Raw genomic sequence first — 21,737 nt, 5'->3', positions numbered from 1 at the left:
TACCTCAGTTAAACAGAAATACTTGTTTTTGCAAGATCTAACACAGAACAGGCGGCCACGCCGTGTGATCCTCGCAAAACCTCTACGGGAACTTGAAAGCAGCAGCGCTACAGACCCGTTAATGCGGGGGCATTAAAACAGGGTGTGTTTCATTAGCTGTTTTATTTTCGGGAGTCACTCATGACAAGAGAAGCCAATGGACTAGGGAGGGAGTAGTTACAGAAGTACAGTAGAACAAGGTATGCTGGGTAAAAATCCAACTCAGGAGTATGAACTTGTGCACCGTAAATACTTGACAGAGGTCCAGAAACAAAAGAAAACTGCACTGCAGCTGGAGCAGGCATATAAGCACAAAATAGCATTGTGAATATGTTCTCCACCAGAACTCTGTTATTTATATAGTCATGTTCTAGCTATTGTTGACTGCGTTTTTGTCTGTATTGTACAGAATGTTGATGCTGAAAACTATTTCTGAATTAGTCCCTTCGGACAATGTCTAGACTTAACTATATTCTGGGAAATTACATCCCAGCACTACTGAATATTTATACAATGAGATGTAAGATTTCACTAAAGATTTGATGAACTTTCTGGATTTTGTACAGTGTTTTATTTACGGCCCACAGCTAAAGACTGACAGGCATTTCTGAGGTGAGAAAGTTTAAGCTTCAGGAACTGGCACTGCTTTCACGAAGGTACTCGGGCTTATCTGTAAAGGAAATCCAACTCCCTCTTCTGCCTGGAAGAACACTACGCATTGACTATAGAAGAGCAGCGCTGTCTAAATAAGTCTGTAATAATTCATAATTTTATCTACCATTTATCAATAACGAAACCAGAAAAAGGCAAACATAAATAAATAATTGATGCAGATATAGTTAAACTGGGGAAGAAAGTATGAGTCTAAAAGCTCTGGCAGCCCAAGGGTGGCTTTTATTCAAACACCTCAGCCTAGATCCATCCTCCCAAAGGGAGAGCCTGCTCGTTGCTGCTGTGAAGTCTAAAATAGGTCCTCTCATTCCACATCTTTTACTCCAGAATTGGCGAATGCCATTGTTTATTATTAGGCCACGCCATTTCCGGCCTTTCTCCAATTCAAGCACATTGCAGAGCGACAGATGGAAGGCTGAGGGGACAAAGATTTTAAAGATGTGTTTACGTCTAGTGTGCACAACACAACACAACACAAGCGCTCGCATTTGTAAAAGGTTTCAATCGATCTGGTTAATCTCATTAGGTGGTGACTGGCACATCAAACAAAAAAATCATCCAATCAGGTATGAGAAACCATCAGTCCCTCCACAATGTCCTTCCCACCCTCAGAGGCCCCTAAAAGTCTCCAGTTACATCATCATGTAATCTAGCAGGTGAAGGTTCCCAGACAGCAAGACAAGAGCACACACGCACACACACACATAAAAAGAAAGAACGATGCACACTGACACAGCGGTAATTAAGATCAGTTTCTATGGAAATGGGAGAACTGAAGAAGCGCTTAAGTGGATAGACTGTGAGTCTGTACGCAGCATTGCAATCCTCGAATCTATGACTCTGGTTCCTTTTTTCTCTCAGTTGGAGGGCAGAAGCAGAGCAGCACTGCTCACCCTGACCTGATACAGCAAAAGTCTGGTAACGCACACAATGACTGCAATTCACCAACACGAGAATAAAATGAGCCGCATAATCAGATCTTTCAAAAACATTTCTTCATCTGGTGCATGAGCTGCCAGGACATGCTAGTATCTGGAAAGTAATCATCATCAAGCAGATTTTAAATGACCACTGGCTAATAGTCACACAACATTTAAGCTGACGCATTTACATAGAGACCCCTATTTACGTCTAATAGGGGGCATATTTTTTGCCAAGAGGCTGCCATTACAGTTATTTATAGCTTTTCAATACTAAGACACATGCTATGGCTCTACTGTATAGAGCACACTCCTTCCTGTAACACAAAGGTTTCCTGACAGTAAGACGACATGGAAGAACTGGATCTGAGTAGGAAATCCACGTCCAGTCTAGTTGTGGATATGATTTCAAAACCATGGTGATTTATTATTAACAATAATATCATTTTGCTTTCAAATACAGCTTACTGCCAATTTTAGTGTTTATCTGGACATTACGAAACACAGAGGCAATGTTCTTTTTTTTTTTCTTCTTAAATTGAGATATTGATAGATTTAAAAAGAAAATAAGAGAAAAACTTCTCATACCTTTGGAATTCCCGGTTGATCAAGCCAGTCAGCGTAAATAGCACTGAGGGTGAGGCTTTTTCTGGAACACAATGGCACAAGTGTTAGTATTATTCCTATTATAACAACAGGGATTGTTGCTGCCCAAGACACCCCTTTGAAAACACGTCCCTGGGAAAGTACTGCTAGAGACATGGCAGACAAGAGCTTCAGCTAATACATTAAACAGAAAGACGAGCCTACCCGCTTTCCTATACAAGGTCAAGCAAACAGGCATGTACACTATATAAATTGGATTTACACATATGCATGTGCGGCAAGGAAACACGCCTATGCTTGACTGTAGTTTTGAGGGTCAAAGGGGATGTTTTGCCCGTGAAAACTGTCAAATACCACACAGAACAACCACAGTGACTGAACTGACTTGCAATGACAAATGTCTACGCAAGCGAACATTCCTCGAGCAATCGGCAGTGTGCACACTGTAAAGTATACACAGAGTGGAAGAGTAACCACACAGCAAACCCTTCACCACACTATCAATCCTCCCCATCAGCGTTTCGAAAAATTCCACATTTGCCTACTCTGAAGCTTTTACTGTGTACTGTGATATTCACCTCTTTAAATGTTTTTTTTCCCTCCTGAGTTATACTCCACTAACTGAAGCCCAATAACAGATTTCACATATTTCCCCCACATCTAATCCTATACATACTGTAGGAGCATGCTCCACTAATCATGCTGCAATATTCGTGTCTGCTTATGTGCAGTTATACTACGTACAATAATGCTGAAATATTGTTTGTGGCACAGAGAACAAATATTTCATGCAGTTTATGTTTTTTTCTTCTGCCCCCCCCTATACTACTCAGAAATTCCATCTTCTCAGATTTAACAGAAGACTCCATTAAACCCAGTTCATCAGGATTGTTTTCATTGTTTTTCAGTTGGACAAACCTGATCTTACTGCAAACTTCTAACATACTGATGTTTGTTCAGGAACATTTCAGCATGTGTTTACAACAAGCAGGGTACCCCCGTCTTACAAGTTTATCTTTTATGTGTTCACATCACATCTCAACGTCACATGACATCTCCTGAAGAAGATTACAGGTGTAGTCAAAACATGTCAAGGTAAAGAAAATGTTCTTAACCAATCTGAAAAAGGCCCTTTAACAGTGTATCCCCGTCTCTTTACTTTCCAACGTTCATAGTGGTACACTTCTTTTAACCTAGCAACAAAACCTACAACCTTTTGAATTTAAGTGCACGACTTTGTTGCTCTCATTTACTTTAATTGTAATTCCTAAATCTAACTAAATTAGATTAAAATACTTTTAATGCCAAAAAATAGGGAAGTATTAGTAGTAGTAGAAGAAGAAGATGAAGAAGAAAAAGAACAACAAGAAGAAAAATAAAACAGTCCACAGCTGGTCTCAGACTGCGTCTGTAGAGTAGCTCCTTATGTATAAAAGTAGAAGAATGAAGGTAATGTTAAAGGTCACAGAAGGCAATGAAAACTAAAACAAACAGCTCCTGACCAAGCATCAGTATGTGAACAGTAGGGAGGGACGCTGTTTTGCTTTCAGTGCTTTATGCTAAAGGATAATACTGTATATTACTATGCAAGCAAACATACATTCATCTGCTTTGAATATTAGCAAATCTATCGATGAATATGAGCAAGACCTGGAAGTTGTTCCTTTATTACACCCGTATGAAAGCTTACATGTGGTTAACAGTCATCCCTCGATGACTAGCATGCAGCTGTTAACAATAACGGTGCAACAGATAGCATTAATGGGCTGGGACAATTCATGGACTATGACCGTTGCACACAGCAGATTAAACCGACCAAATAATTTAGAAGTTATTGTTAAATTCCACATTGGATGCTCTAATCAGGGCAATCCTCTGGCTGCAAAGTTAACATATTAGGTAGTATGACGAACAGAACACAAATAAGGGTTTCTCTAATGTTTAGTAAGAGTGAACATTAACAAAGTCTACAATTTTTGCTTTGCAAAAGTGTAATGTTATTTGTTGTTTTTTTTTTTTTCCATGATCAAGTGTGTCCTTGTTGTTCCAAAACACGGGGGAATTTTATTACTGTTGTTTCTTTTTAAGATCATGAGCAACTCTTTTTACTCAGAGATAAACATCAAAGTGAAATGCTCCATATGCCACAGACACATAAGCCTGGAAATGTCATCAGTGGCTTCTCCAACAGCAGTATGTATGGGCTAAACATTTGCTATACCGAGAACAACACAACAAAAGATTTAGGACTGCATTAGGATTATGTCAGCACATTTGGAAAACAAAAGGCTTGCACCGTTATTATGGGCATTTCATGTATCAAATGCTATTTAATAATAAGGCCAGGGAGAAATGAGCTTTATCCCTTGCAAATGCATTTGAGTGAAAACTGAGAACACCATGACGCTGCAATACACTGTGTTGCCTGGAAAAACGGTGGCTTCCAAGTAAATGAAATCAATAAATGTAATAATTTTTTAATGACGTTTAAACGATCTTATAAATATTATGTCTGTATTGTTTTGTCTGAGAGAGGATGTATGGTCATAAGATGAGTAGCCATGACCATCAGCAGTGGGGGTCTGCTTTAATCCTTAACCCTTCCTGTCTCGTGTTGTTTACTGACAGAGGCATCACGTCTAAGTATCGACTGTGTCCAACTCCCTCTGTTTAATTCAATCAATCCCTGCTAGTTCAACACCACACTCCACCTGACAGAAAACACAAAAAAGACAACATTCACAGGAGACAAAGGAAGCCAGAAAAGAAGGGTTGAGGGTGGGAGAGAGAGATGAGGCACAGAGGAAAGAGAGAGATGTAAAGGAAGAGGTTAATGAGGCAATCAGGAGAAATAGAAAACTGTATGATTAAGTGCATGCAGAGAGAGGGAGAGAAAATTAGAGAGGAGGAGAGCAGGAGGACCAGTTAGCTTTTACACTTCAATTAATATGAGAGTGGATGAGACTGCTCACTTAACAGGATTGGTATTAGAAGCTTTTGTTGGCCATGTTTCCACACCAGCACCAGATTAGTCAGAGCAAATCAGCAAATGATCAAATATTTGACATTAAATCTATTAACATTGGTTGTTAAAAGAAACGTTTAAAGCTGCCTATAACCAATTTGCAAAGAAAGCTCTGATCTGACTGGAAACAAAAACTAGGTTGATATTGCTAAAACAAGGTGGGTTTAAATCACAAGCCTTTTTGAATTATTCATGAATTGCACTGTAATCATAGCCACTTACATACCTCTCCATGTCGGGAAAGGTAATCAGGAACATTTGCAGAAAATCCTGTTGAAAATGAAATAAAACAACGCACAGAAAGGTAGATATTTAGTGATATGTGGAAAAAAAGAAAAGAAAAAAAAAAGAAAAAGGCATACCTGATCTTAAGTCATGCGTACAAAGTCAAAGTGTTTACGTTACATCCATAATTTAGAGGGACGGTTCAATCTGCCCCCGCTGAGGCAGGAGTCAGGTGGAACACATCACATGCCAGACGCACACACGTACAGACATCCAGGTGTGATCGCTCAGCTGCTTGGCCTCAGTGCAGTTTTATGTGGCTGAGCTGATGCACATACATTTTTAATCTGTTTTGGAACTTGTCCTTCGAGTTTAAGACCAGATCATCAAGGGTTTTCACTGATCAAATGCCAGAATCTCTAATGGTAGTAAACATGGCACGAGTCAGGATGAACATAAGTTACCATCCAGACAATGTCCTTTTCAAAGACAACATGGCTTATATTAGCAAGATAATTCTGCATATATTACAAAAATCATCACTCCCCAGTAAGAGCATCCTCAAGTTAAACTGGCCTGTCTGAGGTCCAAACCTGTTGTTAATTTAAAACTGTGCAATGAAAAATACAAAAGAGGAAGAGTCCATTAATATACTTAGCTAAAATGGGTAACTATTTTGTCTTTAAAACAACAGAATTTTTTTTTTTTTTAAAGGATGATGCAACATAGCAATAAAGAGCAATAAAGATGCCTCTGCTCCAACTGTTATGAATCATTTAACTGGCACTAAACTCAAATGCTTGATACTATTTTGATTCAAATATAGGCTTTTAGTGATTTGCAAGTCATTGGTTTCTGTTCCTATTTACACTGTCCACAACATCCCACACCAGATGTGCCAACATCAATTAAAAACAATACAGCCTCACCTGAGACAAAACAAGATGCCCATGGTATTTCCTCACAAACACTCTGAAGAAGTCAATGAGTTGTTCAGCACCCACCTGACTGGCCAAGAATGTGAGAAGGAAATAGCCCTATACAAAAGAAACAAAGACAGCATAACATAATCTTTCATGAAAACACAGTGAAAACTTTAATGCTGCTCAAAATAAACTGAATCCAAAGTACAATAGTTAAGGGATGCACTGGGATTATTTTTTATCATTTGATTTATTAAAAAAAAAAAAAAAAAAAACTTTCATTTCCATTTACTTCCTGTACTTTCCCCCATATCTTCCATCTTTTTTATTGTTCCTTCCTGTTCATTAGCCTCTCACCTTGAGGTAGTGGACTTGCATGAAGGGCTTATCAGGGTTAAGGGCATGTTTAACCATGGAGGAGCCAGAGTCACTGACCTGACCGGTCTTTTCCATGTTCGGCCTGTAGAACGACAAAAAAAAAAAAAAAAAAAAAACTTGGAAAAATTGGAAAGGAGGAAGCGTAGACATTAAAAACAAGATGCAAAGGCAAAAACAGAGCATGAGCAATTTTTTTCTTAACTTCATCAAACTTTTGGAAACAATGTGGTTACAACAAATAGCTCACATTCAACAGAGCATGAGTACACTGTCTGCAACACTAAATCTAGCCACTCAGGCTCTGAATGGTGAACATATTGCCAAGTTGCCATGCTTCGCCTAAGGCAGGCTAGAAATCAAGGCAGAGATTTATAATAGCATACTATACTGTTTATATGACCTCACAGGGTTTTGCTTTGAATTTACTGCCCATAACTCATAAGCAAACATATAAACACTAACACACACTCACACAAAAATCATGTCTGACTACCAGTACAAAAACACTTTTTCCCTTCCTTTCACGTGAACACAAATCATGCCTTCAACCTCCATAAACACACCAACAACACACACAAAGAGCCAATAAAAGGCGAGCAAGCAAAGCCTTGACATGGGATGTTGTGCAATGATAGTTTCAGTTAGATGATATTGATCAGGATGAACAGATGAACTCAGTGTAGCAATAGGAGGGCCTTGAAGGATCATCCTCCAACTCAGTCGATACCGCAGGCGCCTGGCCCACAAATCAATATGCTCTTCATCACTGGCTAAAACTATTCCACAAGACTGTTTCATGAAAAGAACAGACACATGCGCGGCACACAAGCATGCATACATGGATGACATACCAAAGACACAAACCAGAGACCCATATTTGTCATAAATCTCAATACTTAATATTGTTAGTATTGCTTTGGCTGAGAGCCAGAGGTTGGTCTAATATTTGATCTATTTTTACAGGCATTCTGAGCTGAAAAGAAGGGATGGGGGGGAGATCAAGTAGATTTGGGCTGAGGACGCGAAGAGGAGGAGGATGTGAAGGACTCGAGGACAGGAGATAGACAGGAATGTTTGGTTTGCTGACTGGACTGAGAAAGGAAGTCATCAGTTTCCTGGAATTTCTAAAATCAACTGGACACTCTTACAAGGACTTTCATCATGCATCAGAGGGTGTGTTTTCTACTCGCCCGCATGACCAAAAGCCTGATATTGGGAAGGACTTTTCCAAGGAGTTTACACGATAAAAGCTGGAAATATTCTGAGCCAGTCAGTGGATTGAAATGAAAAACATAACAGGCTCTGCTCTACACCTGTGCGTTTGTGTGTGTCTCAGACAGAGAGAAAGAGGGACAGAGGAGAAACTAAAACAACAACAGGACTGTGTTTCCAGAGGCGATTACACCATTTTGTGTCACATCACAGAGAAAAATGTTGATCCATCACTGCGACGTTAGACAAAGTGGCTCCACCTTTCTCGCTGTGGAGGACCGAGGTGTACATGGATGTGTGAATCCCTGACTTGTGCTGCCTCTCTTGTTTAGAGATGATTAACTAAAGCTCTGAGAGGAATCACCACACACTGCCTTGAACATCACACAATAGCTCAATGTATTTCAGAATAAATGGTGGTCTTATCTGTACCGTTGTCCACGTGTGAGAGAGGGAGGGTGTTTGTCTGTGTGTATGTGTTGCCATGCGTACACCTGGGTGTGTCTGAGATTGAGAAGGAGAGAAAGAGCGAGAGGAAGTCAGGAGCTATTACTGATATAGCCTAATGTCAAATGTGTGCACGCACGCACACACACACACACACACACATACACACACACACACACACTGACAGGCACACATACACAAGAGGTTTATAGCTCCACAAGCCATATCCTGACAAATTACACTTGGTTGACTGTGGAAACCGGATAAGGTAGAGCAGCGCTCCCAGCAGCCCAGTAAATCAGCAGGGAGAATGGCGTCTGGCCCAGGCTGCCCTAAATATAACTCATCTGAAATGGACTGATAAACACTGGCCACTGGGGCCCCTGCTGGATCACGGGGTGTCAGCCGTGACCTAGTGAACTTGGAAAGAACAACCTGCCATCTAGCCTTTGTGTGTGTGTCTGTGTGTGTGTATTTATGTGTGTAAACCCTGAAGATGCTACGCCTATCTCCACTGAAATCCCTTCGCTTTTATTCACCAGATTCTCTCAAAAGATATCAGCGCATCATGACAGCCAGCTTGTATTTATTCATCTTATATTTCAAGACTTTGTAGTGAAGCCACATGAGCACTTGGGCATACAGGCAGACTGTCGCACATTCCCAGCCATGAGGTTAACTCATATTGTCGTCACATCTAGCAATATCCGAGCATTTAAGATGTAAATTAAAATTTCAAGCTAGTACATAGATTTTAATTTCACAACGGTGATTATGATTTCCAAATACTGAAATATCTTAAAATATTAATAATAAACAAAATATACACCTGAAGGAATGTTACAAGTAAATTTCATCAACGGATTTTGGAAATCGGAACAAAACTGATGAAAATGATTGGGAAAATGGACAAATGTCAATCATTAATAGTAATGTAGTAATGTCAAATCCAGTTCTATGTACCTTCTTATTTCCTTTTTCCCTCTAGTACCTACTCAGACTCAGATGTGAAGCGTCCTTCGGATGCCTTGGAAAACAGTAGCCTCTTGTTTTTAACTGATCAAATACTATAAATCATGAAATCTTTTACTCTAAAGTTGTCTGTTAACTTATCTTGTTTCTGAGGATTGATGTGAACCATAGCTTGAACACTGAAAATCATTAGGCATTAGGTCTGGTAGTACTAAAGTGCATCTGTAGTTTGTCCCAAATCTAAGTCTGAGTGAGTCTGGAGATGTAAATCTGATTTTCAGTTTGGACTTTTGAATATGATGGAAATCAATTTGTTTTTGTCCAGGAAGCCATTCGCAAATTACTTTTGGTAGGTAGAGTCTAGGTAGCACTTTTTTGAGAAACTAATGCAAACCTTTGAATTTGTGATAAAGGTATTGCTGACAAAAACACAAAAACAAAAAAAAGTAAATCAGACTTATGAACAAGTAGGATCTTCCATTCTCGTGCTCAAACGGAGGAGCTGTTTCATGTGCACTGCATCAAACAAGTCCAGCTTTTTGCCCTTTTATTTTTCATTTTTAATTAAACCACAAAATCAACTTACAGGATGTCCATTTGCTCCTAATTTCTCAATAATTTCCATGAAAAATTTGCTGGGTAAAAAAAACAAAGCTGTAATTTGGTAGTAATTACAGGGAACATGATTTCAGCCCTTATACCGTCATTTTTCATTTAATGCTAGAGTGTTTATTTTTACATGACTACACATGCTGAATGCCCGAGGACATCTATTTTTGAATGTTTGGCTGACCTGCTGTGCACCGAGTGACTCTCGAGGTTACAGAGTCTTTCATTGTAAGAACGACTCCATTTTTCTTCTAATTAGCCATTAACAGCCCTGTGCTTGTTGTACTCAACCCTCTTAGAAAATGTCGACAAATCATTAGAAAAAAATAAGAACAGCAGCATGACAGGAGGTGTGAAGTTAATATTTTTTTTTTTAATTATATTATATTATTATTTATAATTACACTTTGCAATCAGATACCTCCACTTAAATTCAAAAACTAAATGGATCTCCTAAAATGTACAACTTTGCAGGTTGTTGAGAAACATAAACATGGTAAAGTAACAATGTCTCCACCCTGGTCAGATATAAATCAACTAAGCAGGTTGGCCTTAAGCTTCCACATGATCTATATTTTCAATACAGATGCAATATAGTGTTTAAAGCTACCATAACTGATTAGAAGGGGGTCAACCAAACATGGATGCAATAGTGTGGGTGCACAAACTGTTTAGATTTGACATTGTTGATGTCTGAAAACAGCATTTAACTTGCTTTTCATTTTTTAAAGTTACGATACACAAGTGTCAGTGCTGTCAGCATTATATCCAGGGGGTTTCTCATTACCTAGCGCAGCCATCCTCGACGGAGGAGATTTCTTTACATCCATAAAAAACACAAAATAGACATTTCAAAGAGAATTGATTTGAGTTGTAAATACTGTTATGTCATCGCTGTTTCATTTGTATGATGGCAAGTTTGGCAACACTTATGAGTGAAATGATACCGTAGGTGCCAAGCAGAAGTGCCATGAAATCAATAATACTCTGGTTTTCTTTTATACTCTATGCAGCTTCTTACAAGCCTAAATGTCAATAACACGCTCTAACAGAAGGGCTATCACTGATGCAGAGGCTTTTTTGTTCAAAGGAGAGACACAGTATAAAGCTTACACAACTTTTGGCCATTTAGAGTTCATTCCTGGCTGGGGTTTACACTTTTAATCCTTTGATGACAATGTGCTTCCACCCTGGATAAAACAAACAGGGTGTGGGTCCCACATTGTCAGGATTAGATGAAGAGTCTGTGCGTGCCTGCTGTTCTCAGATACTGAGCTTTTTTTTTTTTTTTAGGCGTGACAGGGCAGCACACCTGGATAATATACTTTGTTGCCACACCTGTAGCCCTGGAATGCATATAGCTTACATTTATGTTTGGGCCTGTGTCTGCAGACAGTATATTGAATAGAGGTGTCAAATTAGTGAGTTAATTGCTATTAATTTATTACAGGCATATTTAGCATGTTATGTTTTTTAATCCCTCATTTTAGAGGCTGGCGAATGTTCTTGCCAAGTGGATGTAAATGGCTAGGACTGCATCTGCTCAATTCTGTTAAAAAAAAAAAAAAATTACTTTATAAAGCCACTTTTTTGTTATATATATCAATGTTTTGATCTGCTACAATAATCTAATGAATTTAAAGGAAAAACACCTCAAGTTGAGGGCTTTTCTCAGCAATTTTTAGATGAGATTAAAAAAGAGATTAGATATTTATAGAAATTAGAAATTAAATTAATTAATTAAAGATCTTAATTAATTAATCACAAAAAAATTTTAATTGCCTGACAGCGCTAATTTTGAAGTCAAAAATGTAAAAAAGTGGGCACAGTCTAACCTTACAAAGGGTAAGGTCAAGATTTTGTTTTTGCTGTGTTACTGTTGTGTAAATTCAAATTTAAGCTTAAAATCATTAATTATTATAACTAGCAGCTTTTTAAAAATAATCTGTGTCTCATTGACATACATTCTCAAACTTTCACTGTTGCGAAAATAAATCTACTTAGAGCACAAGTGCTCCTAAAAATGCTTTTGCAAGACTATGTTCAGCAATGATGACAGACTAGCACAATAAAGCAGCAACGCATACTCCAGTAAGAGGAAGTTGCCGCTCCATCCCATTTTATTGAAGTGTTGAACATGTTGATCTTGTGTTGATCTGTGTGCGCTCAAGCTCTGTTTCACTATCTTTCAAGAGCTATCTCTGCAAATATGAAATGAGTTTAAACACACACCTGAGGATCTGAAGTTCCTCTTTTGAGTTCAGCAACTCATCAGAAAGTCGCCTCCACCTCAGCAACGCCTTCAGCTCAGATTGCTCTGTTGTCTCCTGTAAAGACAGCTAAAGAGAGACAAAATAGGTAAAAATGTGAATATTGAAGTTGTTGACAAGAACTGTGAACAAAAAGAGAATAAGATAAGATAAGATAGTCCCAGAGGGGAAATTCGCGTGTTACAGCAGCTCAAAGTCAGATACATGTTCAGGGCGTCATGAACTCAGACTAAATAAACGATAAAGATAAATTATAAGTATGAAAAATAAAATAAATACAGTAAAATAGAAACTGAATAAGTGTACTATAAACTGAATAAGTGTACTACAAACATATTAAGTACAGTATAATAAATAGTTGGTTATACTAATACAGTATAAATGAATAGTGTGCAGATGTTGTTTCTTATTATAAATAGAATCAAGTCCAAGTCCAGCAGAGACAATGAAAAACAGGGGGATGGGGGAGAGTGATGTGAGTGTCATGGGGGTGAGGGGGACTCAGTGAGTGTGGTGATAGTCTGTGGTCCCCACTGCTGTTGTGCAGTCCGATGGCAGCAGGTACAAACGAGCGCCTGAAACGCTGGAAGGAGCTGCCCATCTGCCACAACTCGTCATGGAGAGGTTGAGAGGGCTTGTCCAGGATGGCTTTGATTTTGTCCTTCATCCTCCTCTCTGCCACCGAGTCCAGACTGTCCAGTTCCAGCTCGACCACAGAGCTGGCCTCCCTTACCAGCTTGTTGAGGCTTCTGGCCTGGCCAGTCCTGATGCCACAACCCCACCACACCACAGCAAGGAACAGTGCACTGGCTACCGTAGACTGATAGATCTTCAGGAGCCTGTTGCACACGCTGAAGGATCTGAGACGCCTCAGGAAGAACAGTCTGCTTTGTCCCTTCCTGAAGGGGGCATCAGTGTTATGTGTCCAGTGCAGTTTTTGGTTGCCGTGGACCCCAAGGTACTTGTACGAGTCCACCCTCTACACTTCCTCTCCCTGGATGGTAACAGGAGGACTTCTCTTCCTCTGGTAGTCCACCACCAGCTCCTTGGTCTTGCTGATATTGAGCTTCATGTGAGTCACAAAGCTCTCAATCAGTCCTCTGTACTCCTCCTCGTTGTCGCTGTTGATACATCCAACAATGGAGGAGTCGTCGGAAAACTTTTGGAGGTGGCAGGAACCAGAGTTGTAGCGGAAGTCCAAGGTGTAGAGAGTGAAGAGAAATGGCGCCAGAACAGTTCCTTGAAGCGCACCGGTATTGCTGATCACAGTCTCAGAGGCACAGCCATCCACTCTAGACATCCTGTGGCCTGCCAGTGAGGTAGTCCATAATCTAGGATGCAGATGCATCGCCAGAAGCTTTTCCCATAGGAGGCAGGGCTGAATGGTGTTGAGCACACTGGATAAGTCAAAGAACACGACTCTCACAGTGCTTCCCTGCTTCTCCGGATGAGAAAGGGCCTTGCGGTTCATGAAGATGACTGCATCCTTACACACACCCATGTGTGGCCGGTATCCAAACTGCAGTGGGTCCAGGAAAGCCATTAGCAGGGTCCTCAGGTGTCTCAGAACCAGCCTCTCAAAGGTCTTCATGACGTGTGACGCGAGTGTCAAAGGTCTGTAGTCATTGAGAGTGCTGAGAGGCAAGCATTGTGAATTTCATCAGGCAACACATGATGGAATCAGTGATAAATATATCATAATTTCCATCTCTCACACTGATTTGGCAGCATGTAGGAATGCAAACTTATGAATCAGTTTCTCCTAATCCAAGTTCATATCATAAAAGTGCCATCATGAAACAGTTCACACAAAAGAAAACCGTGTGTGAAGGTGTGGGAAGGTGTGTGTGTGTGAATAAGACGTGTGTGAAGGTGTGGGAATGCCATAAGAAGGTTTGGGTCTACATTCAAATCAACTCCAGGATTATAGCTTGAGTAACTGTTGCAACAAGTATTCATACCAGTGCCACACCCACTTTTTTGGGGGCCTTTTTATCTTCTCTCTTTTTTTTTTCTTTTCTTTTGTAATTTACAGTCTAAGCCAAGTCTGCAGAAGGCGGTAAAGGAATATGAAGCCAATAATCTCCACAATGAGTCTACCTCATGAATATATCATAGAAATGTACTTTTTACAACTCAGTAGGTTTGACTTATGTTGTGGTTAGATAACTAAATTCTTCCTCTTCGGGTTGGTTGATCAACCTCTCTGACCTTACGGACAACGTTTTTGTTTCTTGTTTCTGCTTTCTGCTCCCGGATTTATGTCCTTATAAACAGTTTCACTGCAAACTTGATTATGTATGGTTTAACAATAACAACAGCAAAAGAAATCCCTGGCAACCATACTTAAGATGTATTCCAAACGCAACAATAAAACTGGAAATCCAGTTGTGTAAATAGTGTGGGAAAAAAAGCAAATGTAAAACAATGTTTGGGTCGCTGCAGTAAAAAGTCTGAACTTTGGCAAGGCCATCCCGAACTTGGGATTCTCTTATTTCTCAGCTATTGTGATGTAGATTTGTTGTTGTGCTTCAGATCATTGTAGGAGAGTGGGACACATGGACTACATTTGCCTCTAGAATACTCTGGTATACAGAAAACTTGATGACCATGGTTGTTTTCACATCTGTCCAAATTTGCGTTCTCACTGCACTTTGTCAAACGAACCGAAACCCACTATATAACTCATAATGTGGCTAAAATTGAGCAACTTTGGTGGTGAGCAAAGTCCTTACAACAAAAAATACATATCGCTCTACCTTTAGCAATGGTGCCATCGGGGTGTTTTAGAAATGTAAATTCCCCATTCACTGGACCGACAACTTTCACATGCTCCTCTATTTTCACCTCTCTTCTCCGCTAACCCCCCCGTCCAGCTACAATGGGAGTCTACCAGCGTAGCTAACCACGCCCACACACAATGACCCAATCAGCTTCCACTTCAAGGTGGGACTGACCATTGTTTCCCACCGCGCAAACACAGATTTCATAATAAAGGCAACTCACAAACAGAAAAAGTAAAGTTATACATAATAAAAATAGATTAGGCAATTAAAAAACAGAATGCACTAAATATGCCTGTAATTAATTAATCAATCGCAATTAACGTGCTAATTTGACACCCCTAGTTAAACTATAAAAATGTAAAATAAAAACCAACTCCCAGTTATCACTGCTAAAAATGAAAATACTGGGGTTTTCTTACTTTTCCCCCACTGTTTCTGCATTGTGGCTTAACATGTTTTTAAAAATGCTAATGACAGTTCAGTTGAGGCTGTATTTGAGATACAGTAATGATCATATAACCTTTTATACATCAATCATACTTCTTTGTCACATGAATATCTGTGAAAACTGATACTGACAGTTTTAATCTACAGTGCCCCCCCCCTCCCTAAAAAAGGGCAACACAAAGTTAGTATGTTGAAACAGTTAAAAAGACAACCATCTGTTAAAGGATTTTACTTGTTGTGCTTGGGCCCAAATAATGTCTTCAAGGCAGGTAGCAAAACCCTTGCTGATCCATTCTTCCGTCCAGTCTCTGGCTCCAATAACCAGCCCGAACCATGAGTGGGCTATCTCGTGGCAAAGCCTCGACCCACAGAGAGACAGGTCGCTCTCATTCAACACACTTTGAGAAAGGAAAATGATGTGGGGGCTGTGAAAGACAAATGACACAACATTTAATAAGACAAGAACGAGAGCTGCAGCACTTAAATGAATTCCATAAGAACGAGACAAAAAATTTAGACATGAATTGGTAGATGGGAGAATATAATACTGTCCTCATTAAAGAGATTCAGGCAATAAAAGAAATACAAAACACCACCAAGGTTCAAAAAAAAATGTGAGGTCAAGATGAGCCACAAGTTCAAAGCAGATTTATTTTTTGTTGTGTCAAAAGCAAGGTTTTGTTGTGTCCTTATGAGCAGTTATAATATAGTATTGTGTAAAAAGCAGCAATCCCAGTTCTCTCAGTTTTCAGAATGGTATAACATTCCAGCAAATAAATGCACTATATATACAGTATCTATTTCACATCATTTTTGCACCAGTTATATTCACTTTGTTACTACATTTCTGCATCTATTTTGCAGGTCAATCTTTTACAAGTTTTGGAAATATTCGGCTGGCTGCTGATAAATGTAAGCCTGATTTTGAGCCTGATGTGCCGCCTTCAATGATAGTGATAGCATGGGCTGATTTGAAGCCGCAGCCAATGATTTGTCCAAATAATCATCAAGTGTTTGATAAAGTATAATTATTATAAAATAATTAATACAATTACATTACTGCACCCAATCTAGTCAGATACTCCTAACCTTTAATCAAAACACCCGAGATATTTGAAATTTTTGATTATTGCCAATGATAGAATATCTGCAATAACACATCGGTTGTTGCATGATCTTACAGCTCACAGACATGCAGGTTAATGGAAATCAACATAACCCTAACATTTACCTCCCAAAAAAAACAAGACAAGCTTGTAGAATTGTGACAAATACACAGTATATAACACATCATGAATGACATTCCACAAACAGGAAAAAAAAAAATTTCTGAAATTGGATCTGATCATGCAAATTTCTGTGGTAGTGATTTCGTGAAATAACAGCGGTGAAATCTTTACTACAAGCACTGAGTGAGTGGTCTCATGGTTTGCCAGAATTGTTTGGTGTATGTAATGATTATAATATTAAAAACCAGTTGAGACTGTCCTTATCACCTATGTTCTTAAGACTGCTTAAGATTTGAAAATTTTGGAAGGCGTAGCCAACCTCAGGTGGTTAAAAGGTGCTCCTCTAATCTCAGTAGCTCTTAGCTTTGCTCCCCCATTAAAATTCCTCACCTATTCACCAGACGGAGAATTATGTGGCCGCTGTCAACTGGAGGTAAGGCAGTAACTGCTCATAAGTACTTTGCACAACCTCACTTCACAAAAAACAAAATAGCCCTTAAAGTCAGATGAGAACATAATGAAGCTCCATCCAAAACGATCAAAGAGTCACCAAGGCTGTGATCCACACCTATGATTACAGAAATTTGAGCATGAGCACATCATGAACAATACACCCATGAATGTGCCCTAAAGAGCATGGGAATCACAAAATACCCAACCTTTTCTCCATCCACTACATCATCTCTTGCAAAGGGAAGTTGACTCATCAGACATTCAATGCCGAACTTATACGCCCAGTGCAAACTAGATTCGTCAGCCTGCGGTGGGTACTAGTTTCACTCAGCCGTTACAGGGCGACTTTTAGAAGGTTAAGCTCACAGTACACTACATGCATGAAATGATTATGCAAATTCCACTTACAACATTCAGTTTTTAAAATAATCTAACATAATACATAAAGCATGCTTAGAAATAAGAAAAAGATAAGAAGCTATTTCAGCTTGTACAGGGAGATAAATCAACAACTGAAAATCCTTGTTCTTTTTAGCTTTGGATTTATTTTTAATGAAATCTCTAGATTAAGACCGTTTATTACTTTTTGTTACTTTTTATTTTCTCTTAAGTAAGAAAGGTAGATTTCAGGTGTGACAGGGAAAGTGTTTTCACACTGAAATGCTTGCCTTAGGCAAATACTGCATTGCTGACATAAATACAGTGCCACACCTTAATCATATAATAGTTGTATGTATTTTTGGAGGTACTTAACTTTAAATGTACTTCAAATGTGTCCCGGAAAATAAAAAGTGTAAATCACTAACAGAAAAAACAGCATTAATAAAAAAAAAAAAGAAATCTAGAAAGGCCCTTCAAGTGCAACATCACCAGGGGCCATGCTCTCTATTTCCATTTTTAACACAGAGTGAGGCATTTAATTCAAAGTCGTTTTGAGTTTGTCATGCAATAGGACCACGAGTCAAAATATGTATCTTTAGAACATTTGCTAAGTACCTCAAATCATGTTTCAAAATCATGAAACAATTAGCTGTGCTTTTTCTTCTGAGATGGTGGAGCCGTGTCTGCTCTAGGCGTTCACTGAGAGCTCTCAATGACCTGTCACATCCCACACTCAATGAGGCACATGAGGTGTTACGTTGTTGGCAAGCAGACTTTTACTTATCATAAACCCTAGGATCTCAATTCACTGTCTAAAGAACGCTGCAAGCTGTGTAAGGATTTACTTCATGCTAAAAGTCTGATGACGAGCAAAATGTTTTATTAGCTTATTTTTTTACCAGAAATCACCAAAGCCAGCAGGTCGCATCATTTAGAAAGTATGGAAATCCACTGAATATCTGTTTTAAGTATCTGAGTCAGAACCAAAAAGGGAAACCAAGCGAGTGACCCGACATTGTTAAACCACAGAGAGCGAGCAGTGTGAGTAGGGTCACTCGGCAGATGTGAATGTAAAAGCTGCGAGCAGTTTTAAAATGGCAGGTCTGTACCTGCCATTTTAAAACATTTCAATACCAAGTCATTCTTGGTATTAGTGTAATATAAGAGCAGCGTTCATACAGTCTTTCAATGAGGACTTTTTTTTTTATCTATGCAATGTGCTGATAGGACGGTACCTATTACAGAGCCCTGTGAAAGCTAAGGTCATGGCTAAAGACTTCTCTGAGGCGCTTTTTACTCTTTATCTAACAAGCTCTGGGCACCCTGAGGGGCTACGGGCCTCCTGTGTTTGAGAGGGGGTTTATTCTTCAACAGAAGAATAAGAAAGGGGTCAAAGAAGTGTAAATGAATGGCCTTTCTCTTGCCTGGCCCATATAGGAACACAAGTCTGTCTACAGATCCTTTTATGCTCACCAGATCTTAACTGCCTTGACCACCATTGATCTGACATCTGTGGGAGGATTTATGGCAAATTGCAGGTCCCTAGTGAAGTTTTTTTTTTTTTTAAACTCCTACTACTTCTACTTGTGTGACAAATATGTTTAAAATTCCTCTACGTAACACATGAGATATCTTTGTGTTTGTTTTACCAAACGGTCTCTTATAGCGTCGTTAATAAGTAATCTGCGTGTAAGCGTAATCAGAGCAGTAAGCCACAGGATAGTGTTCACCTCTAAAAACACAAAAGGTAGTCCTGCTGAGACAGGTACAGCTACTTAACCTGTTGCATTTACTGTTTATTCCCCCAGATATAATAAGCCCACACACTGTCACCACTGACGAATTACGATGCGCTGTGAAATGTAGCTGCTTTCACAAAGGAAATATTAGCATTTTAAATTCCCAGAGGAGTTATTATATTTCCTTAACATACCCTAATTATGACAACATGATAAATCAACTGTAAAAGACAAAAACAGACAGTAAAGACAAAGCGTAGGCCAGGACTGTCAGACCATTTTTCTGGGGAAAACACATTTGGATATCTGAGCAAAACCACTATATTTCCCCGAATGAACGCTAACATCAGATAAAAGGCACAGCATCACACTTTATATGTCAGCATTATAGAGCACGGTCTTATGGGCATCATTCACGAGGCAGCATCTCAAACCTAATTCCATTTTTCTCTTGATTACACAAACAAAGGGCTCTCCCCGGAGCAGGAGATGCTAACATTAGCGTAATAAGTTTCTTTGTTGCCTAATCTTCTTCCCCCACATTTGGATAAGCACGCCTTTGTTGTCAGTTCCAGTGTGTGTCCATCTGTGTGAGGTACTAAGTGTGAAACACAAAGACAGCCTTTCAGAGACGGCGCTTGCACATGTTCCTCTCAGGGAGATGGAATCAATCACTACAGTGACAAATAGTGTCATCCCACCATGGTGTTGATGAAAAACAACGGCATCTTTCACGTTCGCTGATACACTAACTGGCATTAGCTGACATCGGGGACCTGTCAGGGATACACGCATGAGGGGAGTTTTGCACGGGGCTATGCAAATGTATTCCCTGTGCTTGTGTGCAGATCAACTTAACATTGAATCTGACAAGCAACCCGCATTTCTTTTAAGGTTTATCTGATAAAGGGAGTAGAAATGTGTAAGACAATACTTTCTTGATTGCATGTGAACGATACACTTCTAAATCTTCCAATTCTTCAAATTGGCAAACTTGACTCACAAATCTGTGTGCAGAAGCTTTTGATTAGACCACAAAACGATAAAAGACACCCCAAATTATATGATTCTTTTTTGGTTTGTTAAATTGACATTGCAATGTGCTAAGACATATAGATTCATCCAGCCAACTATTCCGTTTTTTTCTGCTAATCTGGGACCAGGTCACATTTCCAGAACCCCCACTCTCTCTCCAGCCACGTTGGCAATCCCCAAGCCAGATGAGAGATAGAATCTTTCCAGTGAGTTCTGGGTCTGCTCTGAGACAGGAAACGTCCTGAACAGATGCCCAAACCAACTCAAACTGGCTCTTTTCAGTACAGTGGAAAAGTGAGTGTACTCTGAGTCACTCCTGGAGGACTGAGCACCTCACCCTATTCCTAATGGCGAACGCAACCGTCATTCACGGGACGCACATTTTAGCTGCTTGCATTCAAAACTCTCCCACAGCTAGTGACTGTAGATGAGGCTAGAACATAAACTGACTCGTAAAACGACAGCTTTGCCTCTTGGCTGAGCTCTCTCTTTCCCACAAAACACCAGTAAAGCTTTTGCATCACTGCAGATGCTTCTCCAATATGCCTGTCAATCTCACAATCTGATCTACCCGGGCTCGTGAACAAGACCCAAGATGCTTAAATTCTTCCACTTCAGACAGCAAAAACACGCCCAACTTGGGGAGCGCATAACATGGTTTTCCAATTGAGGGCCATGACCACAGACTCTGAGGTGTTAATTCTCATTTTTGGCTGCTTCAGTCGGCTGCAAAACACCCCAGTGTGCGTTGGATATTTCCTTTCAATGAGACCAAAAGGACCACATCAACTAAAAAAAATGAATAAATGAAATAAAGATGCATTCCAGACGGCCCCTGCCCATGGGCTGCATTTAGAAATTCCATCTATGAGGGTTATGAACAGAACTGGGAGCAATATTTGAAAAAAATCATGGTTTATTTGTTTTTTTTAAGTATTCTTCCCTATCATGGTCTTCCATTGTTGTTTATACATCATAATGTTTTATGGGTAATAACATCAGATCAATGTTCCTGGAACTGTGATTTGGATAAATTCAGGTGGATTTCCACAGAAGCTGAATTTAAACCTGAGACGAACATAAGTATAGGTAATACTGATAAAGAATCGTAATAATAATAGAAATATAAGCAAAAAGAAAAAGAGATCAGAGAAGTGGGGAGGTAAGAAGGTAATAAAGTATATAGTGTCTGTGCAATAACTGCTTTCAGAGCCAAGAGGGGAGCTCCACCTTCTGTCATCAGCTTTTCAAGGTAAACATACAGTGGCCCGTTGAGGGGGGCTGATATAGCCGTTAACAGTCTTACACTGCAGTGCAAAGACATATGGGACTTTAAAGTTGAAATCCAAACTGTTCGTCTGTGATGCAA

General features: G+C 39.5%; 1 protein-coding gene across 1 annotated transcript in view; it reads right to left on the bottom strand.

Moving 5' to 3' along the window:
• aopep (aminopeptidase O (putative)) overlaps positions 1-21,737 on the bottom strand; it is a 93,109-nt gene that overhangs the window by 37,752 nt on the left and 33,620 nt on the right. Inside the window, exons 7-12 of the mRNA XM_061729350.1 lie at positions 15,764-15,956; positions 12,261-12,367; positions 6,768-6,870; positions 6,417-6,524; positions 5,489-5,532; positions 2,220-2,280 (exon numbers count right to left, since the gene is read on the bottom strand). Coding sequence (XP_061585334.1) covers positions 2,220-2,280; positions 5,489-5,532; positions 6,417-6,524; positions 6,768-6,870; positions 12,261-12,367; positions 15,764-15,956 — 616 coding nt within the window. The remainder of the gene's footprint in view (positions 1-2,219; positions 2,281-5,488; positions 5,533-6,416; positions 6,525-6,767; positions 6,871-12,260; positions 12,368-15,763; positions 15,957-21,737) is intronic.

This window comes from Cololabis saira, chromosome 9, assembly GCF_033807715.1.
Source record: "Cololabis saira isolate AMF1-May2022 chromosome 9, fColSai1.1, whole genome shotgun sequence".
NCBI classification, from domain to species: Eukaryota; Metazoa; Chordata; class Actinopteri; order Beloniformes; family Belonidae; genus Cololabis; species Cololabis saira.
Note: the sequence above shows the minus strand (reverse complement) of the source record. Positions and strands in the feature narration are given on the sequence as shown.